Source organism: Anomaloglossus baeobatrachus, chromosome 1, assembly GCF_048569485.1.
Source record: "Anomaloglossus baeobatrachus isolate aAnoBae1 chromosome 1, aAnoBae1.hap1, whole genome shotgun sequence".
NCBI lineage: Eukaryota > Metazoa > Chordata > Amphibia > Anura > Aromobatidae > Anomaloglossus > Anomaloglossus baeobatrachus.
The window spans coordinates 947955572-947970975 of record NC_134353.1 but is presented as its reverse complement, the minus strand read 5'-3'; the positions used below and the strand labels follow the sequence as shown (position 1 = coordinate 947970975).

Sequence of the window (15404 nt, the reverse complement as noted above, 5' to 3'; positions counted from 1 at the left end):
TCCCTAACCTACTAAAGTTAAAAACATATTCTGTACCTGACTAGTGTCATGTCAAAACTTCAATATGGATGGTAAAGTGGTTAGCTGGGTCCCAGATTAAATACACAGCAAAAAGTGAGAAGCAATGACCAGAAGATCCTAGAACTAACCAACAAGATGCTGGAGCTGCTGACTGGAGAGGTGACACTGCTGGGAATGCTGGGACATTATACAGGACGGCACTGGAGGATTCTGGGTGATGACGGTATCATTGTGTTGTCAGGTTCCTATAAGGTGTCAGGACGTCACCGTCTATTTCTCCATGGAGGAGTGGGAGTATCTAGAAGGACACAAGGAGCGGTACAAGGAGGTGATGATGGAGGAGCCCCAGCCCCGCACATCACCAGGTAATAGACAGGACTGAATACACCCGGCCTATAATTATCTGTATGTAATAATGATGTCCGTCCTGTCTGCGTCTCCTGCAGGTCTCTCCAGTACGAGGACGACCCCAGAGAGATGTCCCGCTCCTCCTCCTCCTCCACAGGATCCTCAGGTAGATGGAGATCTCCCCTATGAGGTGTAGACGGCTGTGACCTCCTTGTGTTCAGTCTTGTTTTCTCCTCCAGTATTAGATGTTTATACTTGTGTAATGAGAGCGGTGGAGACGGCAGGATCACAGCTGACCACAGACCTCACATGTCCGGATCTTATCTCCATTATTCCCGGGGACTTTTACAATATTTTGTTTTGCAGCTTTTGGATCCGGATAAAGATCTGCACAATATTAATTCTCCAGAGAGAAATGTGAGGGGCGATCAGCGGAGTAACGAGGAGATTCCTACAGATCACCGCCCCGGTGAGGCTCTTAGATGAAAATGTGAATATACAGCAGAATATTGATTGATAATAATGTGATACTGTTACATGTGATGTCACAGGTTGTGGATATATAATATGGATGATAATACACAGCTGGGGGTGAATTATACTCATGTGACCACGTCCGATTTCTTCATCATCCGCGGTCAGTCCTGATGAAGAAAAAGTATTTGTCTAATTTGGGACTAAGAAACCATCGTCTCCTATACACTCATGTTAGTATTTGGTAACAGAATACAGAACATTAAGACATAAACCCAAATAACAGTGCCTGACAGCCGGGCTCCTGCCATAATGATTGGGATTGGAGATAACTGAACTGATCCCTGACTTTACCCCCTAAGATGCTGCGTTTAATAGCAACCAAGGACATTAGGTGGTTAGATGATGGAGGGGACTTTCTCTCCCACCCATGACACCTAAGACAAATAAATAACGTTTTTTTGAAAAAAAATGAATATGCACAGGAATAAAAAACCTTTTTATTATTACAAAAATAGAAAATAGCCACCTATAGAGTGTAACCCATATAATACCATTAATACATTATTTTGACAAAAGTTTTTTTTTAAGTTAAACGGAAGAGAAGGCGTCATGTAAGACTCTTGAAGGGTCCTCACCCCCCTCTCTGCCATCAGCCACAGATCGTCTTGACGATTATCTGATCGGCCTGAAAGTTTAGGTATTTATAACTCTGGGTGATGGTAGAACTGCAGCCAAAGGATGCATAGAAAAGACATCCCTTTGTTCTGTTGGAGGGAAAATTTCCAAAACCGTTTTTAAGCACTACGTTAATGCTAGAAAAATTAAAAGCATATTGCCAGAATCCCTGTAGCACGCTGAACCCAGCGCACTGTTTAGCTTCACGGGAAGATCGCTGGTAGCGCAACAACTGAGTATTGGCCAGTAAACTCATGCTAGATGCGTGGTGTTTGGTATCTATGTAAATATAAAATCGAGATAATATGACGTTAATATCTTTCACCTGTGTGGCCCAGGGGCAAAGATATGTGAAAAGCTAGAATTAAAGAACTTTGTGACAATCTCAGCACAGCCCACAAGAGACTGTAAAATGAGGTCACAGAGAGGGGGGGTTACCTAAGGGCATAAAATCTACTAGCTCCTTGATGGGGGCAGTCAGTACTTTAGGGCATCATAAGTGGTGATGCTGGCCGATTCTACCATCTTCTTCTCTTGGAGTCCCTCCCTCCCTCCCTAAATTCAGACGTCACATCTATGGCACGAGTTTAGTAAGTTTCATGTTTATACCTTTTATTTTTATGTAACTGTCTATACTGTATTTGTATTGTTCCCTCTTGTAAATTCTTGTATATTTTTTAAACACTGCCTATTTTTGGATTAAATATATAAAATGTAATAGTTTCTTTCCTCATGCTTTATATACGAATCCATAACCCCGAAGGGCCTTATGCTATTTGAAATGGGTTCCCAGCAATCCCGAAAAGCTGGGTGGTGGCAGCGTAATTATTATTGCATAGAACTATTGGAGTGCCATCATTAAGGGTACCGAGGTGTGTGTGTGTGTGTGTGTGTGTGTGTATGTATGTGTGTGTGTATATATATATATATATATATATATATATATATATGTATGTATGTATGTATGTATGTATGTATGTATGTATGTATGTATGTGTGTGTGTGTGTATGTATGTGTATATATATATATATATATATATATATATATATATATATATATAATTAGTTCCATTAGCGGGAATCAGTGATATATACATTTACCCTTGCTGTGAGACCTCCAATATTTGTCATTATTGGCTCAGCAGCCTCATTCTGTTCATTCTGTGCAGTACCAAAAGTTGTCTGCCGACAAGAGGGGCGCTAGATAGTAGTCGTGTTTGTGACAAAACAGCGAACCGCTGCGGGATATCTGAGTGACTCCACCGGCTGTTCATGACAGAAGGTATTTACCCTCTGGAAACCCAAAGGCAGTGAAGGTCGGGGCTTTTATCCATAATCCCAATCTTCAGAGTAAAGGCCATAGAGAGCAGAAGCCAGACAGTCATCCTCTGATAAAAATTGGATTCTATAACCAGGAATCCTTAGATCCTGAATACAATCTTTTGGGTTTTTTTGTTTTTCTTTTTTTTAAATTTGTTTATTAAGTAACAGAAATCAACCAGGAACAAATAAGGACATGTACAATGTGTCGCACCGCAGTGCTATGGGGTATTCGGTCTCTGGCCTGGTATCACTGAGGAATGTTACGGGTTTAGTGGCCGGTGCCTGGTTCCGTGACCCTGGGAGGTTGCTTTTAAAAGAGGAGTATTTACAGGGATTATTAAAGTTTTTGTCGTGACGCCACTTGCTGCTATATTGATCGAGCCGATGCAGCACAGTCTCTCACTGCTGGGGCTGATGTTAACAGCGGCCTGGATATTGCGGCTCTCCGCAAATAGAGCCAGGCCCCAGGGGATAGGTGGTGGTGGCGGTGGTGGCGCATTGACAATACTGGGGCACGGAAAGAAGGTAGGTCACACACGGGATTGCAGTGTAACTGGTTCTTTACTCAGAGATGTTGCTGGCAACTCGATGGAGGCTGGTCCTCACCACTGGTCTCCTTAGTTCCAGTGCCGGTGTGATGATCGGGTGGTTTACTTCCCCTGCACTTGTCTCTGGTTGGTGGGTCTCTGTGGCTTGGAGCGTCTGGGAGTCCCCTCCTGGTTGTCTTTCAGTCTTAGTCCGTACGGCAGGTAACTTGAACCCTGTTGGGCCAGATCTCGTTTCCAGGTTCTCCCGTCGTTACTGTGCCCCGGATTTCTCAGTCGGTGAGGTCCTGGATGGTCCCCTCACCGTGCATATTTTATGAGGTCTGCCTGGAGCGGTTTCCTGACCTAGGGCTCTGCATCCCGCCGGTGCTATGGTTCCGCGAGTACTCCACCGGCAACCACATGCCTGAGCCTGAAAGATCACTGCTACACTCTCCCATCAGTATCGTTCTGTCAGTCTTCTTTCACCTCCACTTATTGGCTGTCTGACCCCGCCTCTCTGGCTGTCATCTAGTGGAGTGGATCAGTTCCACCCCTAAGTGGCCATCCATTGGGTCTAACCCTAGCTGTCACCAGTTGTGGGGGAGAGTAAAACAGGGGTTGTATGAGTGTTTTGGTGTTGCTGGGCATGGAGGAGAATCAGAGAGCTGGATCTATATGGGGGAGAGAGCTGGATCTATATGGGGGAGAGAGCTGGACTTATATGGGGGAGAGAGCTGGACTTATATGGGGGAGAGAGCTGGACTTATATGGGGGAGAGAGCTGGACTTATATGGGGGAGAGAGCTGGACTTATATGGGGGAGAGAGCTGGACTTATATGGGGGAGAGAGCTGGACTTATATGGGGGGGAGAGCTGGACTTATATGGGGGAGAGAGCTGGACTTATATGGGGGAGAGAGCTGGACTTATATGGGGGGGAGAGCTGGACTTATATGGGGACAGAGTGCTGGACTTATATGGGGAGAGAGAGCGGTCTTCTGGGTCCTTGGGGGTAGGCCCTGCATCTCTAACAGGATGCAGTTCCCTGTAGCTCCTGATGGCTCAGGGGCGCTACAAATGCATACTTGCAAAAGCGTAAGAGAGTTCCGTACAAAGAAAACACATATATTCCAGGTACCTGGGGAGTAGATACACCTTAACAAGACACAGAACTAAAGAAGAAAACATAAAAGTATCACAGTGACTGTTTCTGCTATATACGCCAACCAAGGAGCATTTAACATTAGTACCAGACCGTAATATGTTTACTACAAAATAAGTGAACAGAGAATTCAGACAATTATCACTTTTAAACGGGCAACGTCAAAGGAGAGGAATGCCACATCTCCCAGACCTTATTATATTTTCTCAGGGCAACCCCTATTTTGATATACAGTCCGTTCATAGGGGAGCATTGCATTTACTAGTTTCACTCATTCATGCACTGCCGGGGGAAAACTGCCCATTCATCACAGGGCAGTGAGTTTCCTGGCCATAAAAAGGGACTCCCGGAGAAAGATTTTGGGGTGATGAGACCAAGTTCCCTCGTCTAAAGGCCCCGTTACACGCTACGATTTATCTGACGATCTCAGTAGCGATGTGACACGCCCAGATCGTAGTTACGATTTGCCGAGATCGCACATAGGTCGTTTAGTAGCTGTCAAACATACACATCTCACAAACGACGCAACGTCGTTCAGCGATATATTGTTTGACCAAGGCGGTCGTGTGGATGTTGTTCGTCGTTGGCAGGGTGTCAAACGTAGCAATATGTCTGCTGCGTTCCAAACGACGAACAATATTTTGAAACTGAACGACGTGTCAACGATCAACGATTTTCAATTTATTTGCGATCGTTCGGAGTCGCACGTAGGTGTCACACGTAATGACGTCGCTAACGATGACTGAAGTGCGTCACGGAATCCGTGACCCCGACGACCTATCGTCAGATAAATCGTAACGGGGCCTTAAGACTCCAAACAGGAAGAGTAATGGATCAAGAGGTATAGGGAAGGAGGCCAGGGAGGAGAGGAACGATACCACCTCACACCAAAAGGCATTAATTACCGGGCAGCCCCAGACCATATGGATGAAGTCTCCGTCCTCCCCATAGCACCGCGAACACTCTGACGTCACTCGACGTAGCATCTTAAACAATCTCAGTGGGGTAAGGTATACCTGGTGTGTTATATAGATTTGGATCATTTTGTTTAATTGATGGGGAGACCTTAGTAGGCGATTCCAAGACTTCCTCTCAGTCATCCTCCTGCATATTCGGTACCAGTAGCCCACACTTCTCCGTGACTGACAAAGGTTGGGACTCGTTCCCCAAGGACAGTAGGTCTGTATATAAAGAGGAGATCAAGCCTTTCGGGCCTTGAGTCTGAAGTTTCCCTATCAAAGGAAAAGAGGATATGAGAATGGAGAATGGAGTCTGTAGCACCCCTGCAGTAACAGGTGCCACAAAAAAAAGCTACAAGCCCTGTGGAAGCTCGAGTCTCAGACAACTGTGCCAGTAAACACACTAGCACCTTCAGGACACATACACCCAGAACCAGGTTAGGAGACTCCCTAGCAACAGGTGACCTGGCTGGGTACTATTGGTTAATAGGCAGACAACCTATAAGGAGAGACCTAGACAAGGGGGAGGGGCCTATGGCCTGACTGTCAGTTGTCAGTTGAGAGGAGAGTTGACGGCTGAAGTGAAAGAACCTGTGATAATAACAGCAAGCCCCTACAGGAGGGGAGTAGCTGAGGAGTGTGGGACCAGGCTCCAGGAACTGTGGGAACCTGTGGGAGCAGGAATCCAGTGCCCTCAGTACTCTGCAGACGGCGGGGTGCAGATTCCCAGGACAGTTACTCAAAGTTGACTGTCAATTCTGCCAGGCGAGGGGGTCTCGAGGATCCCCCGCCATCAAGAAAACGTCTGAGGCAGCAGCACAGAGAGGACCGGGACCAATAACCCTTAAATAGTTTGCGCTGCCAGCAGTAGGACCCAAACATGCCAGGTGGACCTCCAAGTATTTCAGGCCAGGGTGGACCACACCAGTAAAGGGTGCACTGGTGGGCAAGTGGCCCAGGTCAAGCTGGCACAGGGAGGCGGGACTCAGGCACACATGGAATCCGGCACGTCCCCAGGCCGTGGCACCAGCTGTGAGCAAAAAAGACTGAACTGCAATTTCCCTGTCTGGACTACATCATTACTGCCGTGCCTCACACTATCCTCTACACCGACAACTGGGGCCCCATCCCTACTTGCGGAGGGCCACACAATCAGCGCTGCCCCCACTCCATCAGCCCCAGTAGGACTTGGCAGCGGCGTCCTTCGCAATCACTGGCCGCATACCGCGAGTGGCGTAGTCATACTCTCATTATAATCCCAGTTTTATCTGAATCCTTTTTTCTTTTTTTTTCTTTTTTTTTTTTCTTTTATTTATTTTTATTTATGCGGACCTACCCCCAGGGCCACAGGACCAGGCACCGACCACGACCCCCACCAAGTGCTACTAGCCTGGGACCCGGGTGCCCCATTGCCCTGGGGCATCACAAGTCCCTCTCATGTGGTGCTGGATCGCTGTTCTCAGCTGCAAGTGCCAAAAAACTGGACATTTAGCAACATTAAACTTGGATTAGATCTGGTCAAAGGACAACGATACATTTTGCTCATAGATCTCACCGAGATAAAAAAACACCATGCACACTCCAGAATGTGGAAGACGGGTGATCCGATAGCGTGGCGAAATACACATTTTGCCATAGGGGCATTTCAGCTATAACATCAGAGAAATGCAGGACCTTCTTCGCCTGCCTCCACACCTGCCATGCCAGTCAATGAAGGGGCAGCAACTTCCGCGATCCCTGAATACCATCATTAACGACTAAAAGATGGAGTTTCTCTCCAAGAGTTTTCCAAACCTACAGAAGCCCATGTGGGAAGGCGTCTTCAACCATATGAAATTAATAGCAGGTGACTCTGGTCACTCCTCACGGGTAGATCTGGTGATAGGGCAGACAGATAATTTGGGGTCAGGTACCAAAAGATCACGTCCTGGATTCGGAGAGTAAACCGAGGCATAGCCAAACAACAGTCCGGGGCCAAAATACCAGGAGATCACGTCGGATACAGGGAGCAAACAGAGGAATAGTCAGGCAACATTCCGGGGTCAGATAACAATGATCAGAACAGACAAACACACCACTGTAACAGCATATATGACTGGCGGAGTTCTGGAAGACACTGCACAGCTAAGTAGCTGGGAAATCACTGGGAAGATGGATCATCTGAACAACCCAGAACCAGAATGGACGACTGTGGTGTCATTCAGTCACTGACAGCTCAGCACACCCAGCTATTACAACTGAATCCAAGCAATCTCACACGGATAGACAAACTAGGGAAGCTGTAAAACCAGAAATCCACAGGTCCCAAAACAGGTGGACAACGGAGGTTGAGATCCTAAGATCACGCAATGGTACACAGGGCTAGGAACTTGCAAACACAGTTGTTCGCCAGTTTATGAGCTAGGAACGGCGTTCATGTGACCGAAGTTGTACAATATGCATGTTCCCGGACAGAATCCAACTAGTGGCATGGCCTCACTCAATGAGTGTATGGAGTGGATTGCATCGGCTAGTAGGCATGGCCGCTGCCTTGCTCAATACACATGTATTGAGTGATGCCACGCCTACTAGTCGTTCCCGGCTCAGAAATTGGCAAATCTTTTCAGTGTCCGTGCTGGGAGGATGCATACGTCTGCAGTCACAAAGAGTGACTGACGACTTATCATTTTAAAAAATAAAGAAATAACGTTTGGAACACCATCCAAGTCTGAACTGGGTGCAAAAACCTAAAAAAATGTCACTATATGGAGAGAAGGTATGCACACCAGTGACTATACAAGGGGAATACATGTAATAGCAGTAACTGCTGTGTGAATACTGGCCTGAAAAATACAATAGCTATATGTAAAAATGAAAAAAAAATGACAATGGAATCTGCATTTATGCCATGAAATATGAATAAAAAGAAATTTAGCTATTGAATTGAGCAATGCAGCAGAGCCCCAAAACCTCTTCACGGTATTCTTATTTTTGGGGTCCCTAGCTAATGTGTGTCCTCTCATGCAGTTAACCTGTGTCTCAGGCGGAGACACAAGCCATGTCTGAATACATCAAGGGGATTCATCCAAAAGTCTTTCTCACCTTACAGAACCAGATTATTTTTTGTCAAGAAAAAGGATGGTTCCCTTCGGCCATGATCTTAACGAAATCACTGTCGAGAATAAGTACTGGAATTGTTTATCTCAGTGATTCCAGGATCTTCTCCAAGGTCAACCTCCGTGGTGCGTACAACCTCGTCCAGATACGGTCGGTGACGAATGGAAGATTGCTTTTAATGCTCGATGCTGAAGTGGCCCTGTCCCGATGGCGTAAAGGTGATTTAGCTATTACTTGGTTTTGCCAATAATTACCATCAGTTATTCATCTTCTCGGATTCTGCACATCACTTCCCTGACAAGCAAAGGGGCGAATCCTAAGATGTGGACTCCAGAAGCGGACAGCTCGTTTATCGCCCTCAAGCAGGCCTTCTTTTCAGTCCGGCGATACATTGACCGGACATTAATGAGCAGTTCCTCCTGGAAGTGGATGCTTTGTCCTCCAGAGTCTATGGAGTTCTCACACAGAAGTCTGCTGCTGGTAAGACATTAACCTGTGGTTTATTTTCCAAGGTTTTCTTTGCTTCGGAGCACTGTTGGCGATTAAGATGCCTTTAGAGGAATGGCGATACCTTCTGGGGGGGTGGTGCATCCAATCATCATCTACACAGACCACAAGAACCTGTACTACCTACAGTTGACTCCGTGGCTGAGTCCGTGCTAAACCCGCGTCTTTCTATTCTTTACTTGTTTTGACTTTGTTCTTCAGTTCTGTCCGACCGAGGCGAACGTCTAGGCAGATGTAATGCACTTTCCAAGTCCTTTCTGTCAGTTGATCAAGAGGAAGATCCTCAACATATTAACCCCTCTAAGATGTTCCTGGTAGCTCCAGTAAGCGTGTCTTGAGTCCCACTCAGAAATATATTCGTTGCTGAGGAAGATGGGTGTGTATTGCAATGGGGTCTTTCCTCTAAGCTGGCCAGTCATGCCGAACAAAAGAAGACAACTCTGTTGATCTTGCATTACAGGTGGCCGACGCTGCCTAAAGATGTTGTGGAATTTGCTTGGCCTGTCCCTTGTCTGTTCTTAACCAAACCCCAAAACCTCACGTGAGTGAGTACTCCACTAACTCTCCGTTCCATTCCCTGTCGCGATTACCCCCAGCAACCCTGCAGCCAATGCTCCCATCAAGACTTTCTTTGAAATCTGGGCAGAGACCAAGTCCTCCCTGGAGCAATCATCCATCCGAATGACGAGGCATGCAGATAAGACACACCTAGACCCCACCTTTTGTTCCAGCCCGGAGACAAGGAATGGCTCCCTTTCAGATATGTCCACCTGAAGTTGCTGTCCTACAAGTTAGGTCCCTGCATTATCGCCCTCCTTGCGTATTCCCTACTCGTTCCATGTGTATCTCCTCAAACCTGTCCTGAGCTGCTACTACCGGGATTCTGGAAAGTGTTCAAGGTGAAACACTCCTCTTAGTGGACTGGAAGGGGTTTGGTCCTGAGGAGAGATCATTGGAGGCCAATAAGAGTATTCTGTCACTCTTCTCCTTAAGAGATTCCTGTAAAAGGTGGGGGGGGTTACTGTAACGCTCTTACCTGCATCCCAGCACTCTTGACCCTCCTTCCCGGCTTGGTTGCCAGCACACTCACCATCCCAGCTGCTCCATCCGCAGTCCATACATCAATGCTTAAAGATATTAAACATTTTGTATCCGTTTGTGAAACTTGTGCATATGTTAAACTCCGTCATAGCCGGCTAGCCGGGGAATTGGCTCCATTGCCATTTCCAGAAAGACGATGGACTAATTTGTCTATGAATTTCATTGCTGAATTTGCAATAGACAAAGGCAAATTAGTAATCTACCAATCTCATGAGCAGCTTTCACAAATTTCTTTCCAGACCTTATCCTGACCTTCACTTTTAACTGCCATTTTTTATTTACACATCGAATTGAGGAAAGGGCAACTTGAATACGCTTTGTTTTCTTATAGCCTTCTCCTGCTTTGTGGACCTCCACTATTTTCAGAGTGCTAGGCAGCTGCTTAGAAGAACACATGACTGCTGTTTTTTGGCACAAGGTTAGAGGAGGTTGGGGTGTTTATACAGCTGTATAATTTGCATCATCCGGCCTTTCCTAACAATGATGGTGAACAAGCCATAACCCTAACAGGATAATTAAAGTCTGAAACCTGGGTCAAAGTTATCTATGCACACAAATCTCCACGGAGCACAGACTTCTGCATCGGCCCATTTTTCCTTTTTGTAAAATTTAAAATGTAAAAGATGAAAATAAAATAAATTTTCTTGTTTACGTAAAATACGTATCTTTTAACTTTTATGACATTTTAGAAATTATTTCATCTTCAACTTGCTTATCTGTTCACAATAATAGTAATTTTTACCAGGGGTGCCCACATTTTTTGAGGTCACTGTAAGGGCCGCTTGCAGTCTAATAATGTTTCTCTGACAGAAGCTACATGCTGCTTTGGAGGTGGATGTGACCCCCTTATTTCCTGGGCCCTTGTGCAGCTGCACAGGTTGCACTAGTGATATGTCCACCCCTGGAGGGCATTTTACTATAATGGAAGGCAACGTGGGGCCACTGAACTGTTTACAGGATTGTGATGGGGCCATTACACTGTATGCAAGCAATTATATAGTATGAAGGATTGTGTGGCATCCGTCATACTGTGCGTGTGGAGGGTACTGTGGAGGAATTCACTGTGGTGGTAGGGGGCTCATCTGTTTATTCCTGAAGCCACACGACGTTCTTAAGGTGAAGCAGGACGTGTGAAGAACAAGTGATCCCAGCGCCCTACAGCAAGACACAGATTCTCTGCTGGGCGACACCACAAGTCCCAGCCACACTAATGTTACACAGGACTGCGCCTGTGCCCCTTCACCCCCCCCCCCCCCCCCAGTGCTGTCCACAGTGCAAGTGCGGTGTTACCTAGAGGCAGAAACCTGGATAGAGGAGTAAAATGCTGGTTAGTATGTAAACGTTTCTCCGTATTGTTTATTATGAAGTTTGCGTTGTTTTTATCATCTCATGTTTACATTCAGATTCCTACAGTAAAAGATCCTCTGCTGATGATATCTCTGCAAGAATGAAGGACACAGGCAAGATGGCGGAGAGGATACTAAACCTCACCATAGAGATAATCTTCCATCTTACTGGAGAGGTGAGAGGTTCTGATGTCATCACATTACATCATTATCTATGAGAATAACAGAGGATATGACCGGGGAGGTGAGAGGTTCTGATGTCATCACATTACATCATTATCTATGGGAATAACAGAGGATATGACCGGGGAGGTGAGAGGTTCTGATATCATCAGATTACATCATTATCTATGGGAATAACAGAGGATATGACCGGGGAGGTGAGAGGCTCTGATATCATCACATTACATCATTATCTATGGGGATAACAGAGGATATGACCGGGGAGGTGAGAGGTTCTGATGTCATCACATTACATCATTATCTATGGGAATAACAGAGGTTATGACCGGGGAGGTGAGAGGTTCTGATATCAAAACATTACATCATTATCTATGGGAATAACAGAGGATATGACCGGGGAGGTGAGAGGTTCTGATGTCATCACATTACACCATTATCTATGGGAATAACAGAGGATATGACCGGGGAGGTGAGAGGCTCTGATGTCATCACATTACATCATTATCTATGGGGATAACAGAGGATATGACCGGGGCGGTGAGAGGCTCTGATGTCATCACATTACATCATTATCTATGGGGATAACAGAGGATGTGACCGGGGAGGTGAGAGGTTCTGATGTCATCACATTACATCATTATCTATGGGAATAACAGAGGATATGTCCGGGGAGGTGAGAGGTTCTGATGTCATCACATTACATCATTATCTATGGGAATAACAGAGGATATGACCGGGGAGGTGAGAGGCTCTGATGTAATCACATTACATCATTATCTATGGGAATAACAGAGGATATGACCGGGGAGGTGAGGGGCTCTGATGTCATCACATTACATCATTATCTATGGGGATAACAGAGGATATGACCGGGGAGGTGAGAGGTTCTGATATCATCACATTACATCATTATCTATGGGAATAACAGAGGATATGTCCGGGGAGGTGAGAGGTTCTGATGTCATCACATTACATCATTATCTATGGGAATAACAGAGGATATGACCGGGGAGGTGAGAGGTTCTGATATCATCACATTACATCATTATCTATGGGAATAACAGAGGATATGACCGGGGAGGTGAGAGGTTCTGATGTCATCACATTACATCATTATCTATGGGAATAACAGAGGATATGACCGGGGAGGTGAGAGGTTCTGATGTCATCACATTACATCATTATCTATGGGAATAACAGAGGATATGACCGGGGAGGTGAGAGGCTCTGATATCATCACATTACATCATTATCTATGGGGATAACAGAGGATATGACCGGGGAGGTGAGAGGTTCTGATATCATCACATTACATCATTATCTATGGGAATAACAGAGGATATGACCGGGGAGGTGAGAGGTTCTGATATCATCACATTACATCATTATCTATGGGAATAACAGAGGATATGACCGGGGAGGTGAGAGGCTCTGATATCATCACATTACATCATTATCTATGGGGATAACAGAGGATATGACCGGGGAGGTGAGAGGTTCTGATATCATCACATTACATCATTATCTATGGGAATAACAGAGGATATGATCGGGGAGGTGAGAGGCTCTGATATCATCACATTACATCATTATCTATGGGAATAACAGAGGATATGACCGGGGAGGTGAGAGGCTCTGATGTCATCACATTACATCATTATCTATGGTGATAACAGAGGATATGACCGGGGAGGTGAGAGGTTCTGATGTCATCACATTACATCATTATCTATGGTGATAACAGAGGATATGACCGGGGAGGTGAGAGGTTCTGATATAATCACATTACATCATTATCTATGGGAATAACAGAGGATATGACCGGGGAGGTGAGAGGCTCTGATGTCATCACATTACATCATTATCTATGGGAATAACAGGATATGACCGGGAGGTGAGAGGCTCTGATGTCATCACATTACATCATTATCTATGGGAATAACAGAGGATATGACCGGGGAGGTGAGAGGCTCTGATGTCATCACATTACATCATTATCTATGGGGATAACAGAGGATATGACTGGGGAGGTGAGAGGCTCTGATGTCATCACATTACATCATTATCTATGGGAATAACAGAGGATATGACCGGGGAGGTGAGAGGCTCTGATGTCATCACATTACATCATTATCTATGGGAATAACAGAGGATATGACCGGGGAGGTGAGAGGCTCTGATGTCATCACATTACATCATTATCTATGGGAATAACAGAGGATATGACCGGGGAGGTGAGAGGCTCTGATGTCATCGCATTACATCATTATCTATGGGAATAACAGAGGATATGACCGGGGAGGTGAGAGGCTCTGATGTCATCACATTACATCATTATCTATGGGGATAACAGAGGATATGACCGGGGAGGTGAGAGCTTCTGATGTCATCACATTACATCATTATCTATGGTGATAACAGAGGATATGACCGGGGAGGTGAGAGGCTCTGATGTCATCACATTACATCATTATCTATGGGAATAACAGAGGATATGACCGGGGAGGTGAGAGGTTCTGATGTCATCACATTACATCATTATCTATGGGAATAACAGAGGATATGACCGGGGAGGTGAGAGGCTCTGATGTCATCACATTACATCATTATCTATGGGGATAACAGAGGATATGACCGGGGAGGTGAGAGGCTCTGATGTCATCACATTACATCATTATCTATGGGAATAACAGGATATGACCGGGGAGGTGAGAGGCTCTGATGTCATCACATTACATCATTATCTATGGGAATAACAGGATATGACCGGGGAGGTGAGAGGCTCTGATGTCATCACATTACACCATTATCTATGGGGATAACAGAGGATATGACCGGGGAGGTGAGAGGCTGTGATGTCATCACATTACATCATTATCTATGGGGATAACAGAGGATATGACCGGGGGGGTGAGAGGCTCTGATGTCATCACATTACATCATTATCTATGGGGATAACAGAGGATATGACCGGGGGGGTGAGAGGCTCTGATGTCATCACATTACATCATTATCTATGGGGATAACAGAGGATATGACCGGGGAGGTGATGGACTCTGGAAATGTCTGTAGTGATATTATTAATGTCTCCACACTCAGGATTACACAGTAGTGAAGATCTCTAGTGATCGCTGTCAGGTCCCTGTGTCTGAAGGACGGGGAGGAACCCTGAGCCCAATCCCGGGGCCTCCACCTCACCCCCGGATACATGAGGACATCAATGACCAGAAGATCCTAGAACTCACCAACAAGATGCTGGAGCTGCTGACTGGAGAGGTGACACTGCTGGGAATGCTGGGACATTATACAGGACAGCACTGGAGGATTCTGGGTGATGACGGTATCATTGTGTTGTCAGGTGCCTATAAGGTGTCAGGACGTCACCGTCTATTTCTCCATGGAGGAGTGGGAGTATCTAGAAGGACACAAGGAGCGGTACAAGGAGGTGATGATGGAGGAGCCCCAGCCCCGCACATCACCAGGTAATAGACAGGACTGAATACATCCGGCCTTATTTGTAGTTGTTTCCGTTTCTCACTCTGGGTTTCTGTTTGTTCCTGCACACCTTCCTCTTCTCTTGTAGGCAATGTGTGGCGGCCTCCTTTCTGGTCCTTGAGAAGGCACAAGGCCTTTTAAAGAGCCATGTCTGAAATTGTGCTGTTGTGCAGCTTGGGTCTTTTG

General features: G+C 45.8%; 1 protein-coding gene across 2 annotated transcripts in view; it reads left to right on the top strand.

Annotated features, from left to right (window-relative positions):
* The window catches only part of LOC142257173 (uncharacterized), a 117642-nt gene that overhangs the window by 8174 nt on the left and 94064 nt on the right, over positions 1-15404 (top strand). The window contains exons 4-9 of one of the 2 annotated variants that reach the window (XM_075329306.1): positions 263-386; positions 468-535; positions 736-838; positions 11598-11716; positions 14823-14999; positions 15082-15205. In XM_075329306.1, coding sequence (XP_075185421.1) covers positions 263-386; positions 468-535; positions 736-838; positions 11598-11716; positions 14823-14999; positions 15082-15205 — 715 coding nt within the window. The remainder of the gene's footprint in view (positions 1-262; positions 387-467; positions 536-735; positions 839-11597; positions 11717-14822; positions 15000-15081; positions 15206-15404) is intronic. The other variant, XM_075329297.1, reaches the window with a different exon arrangement.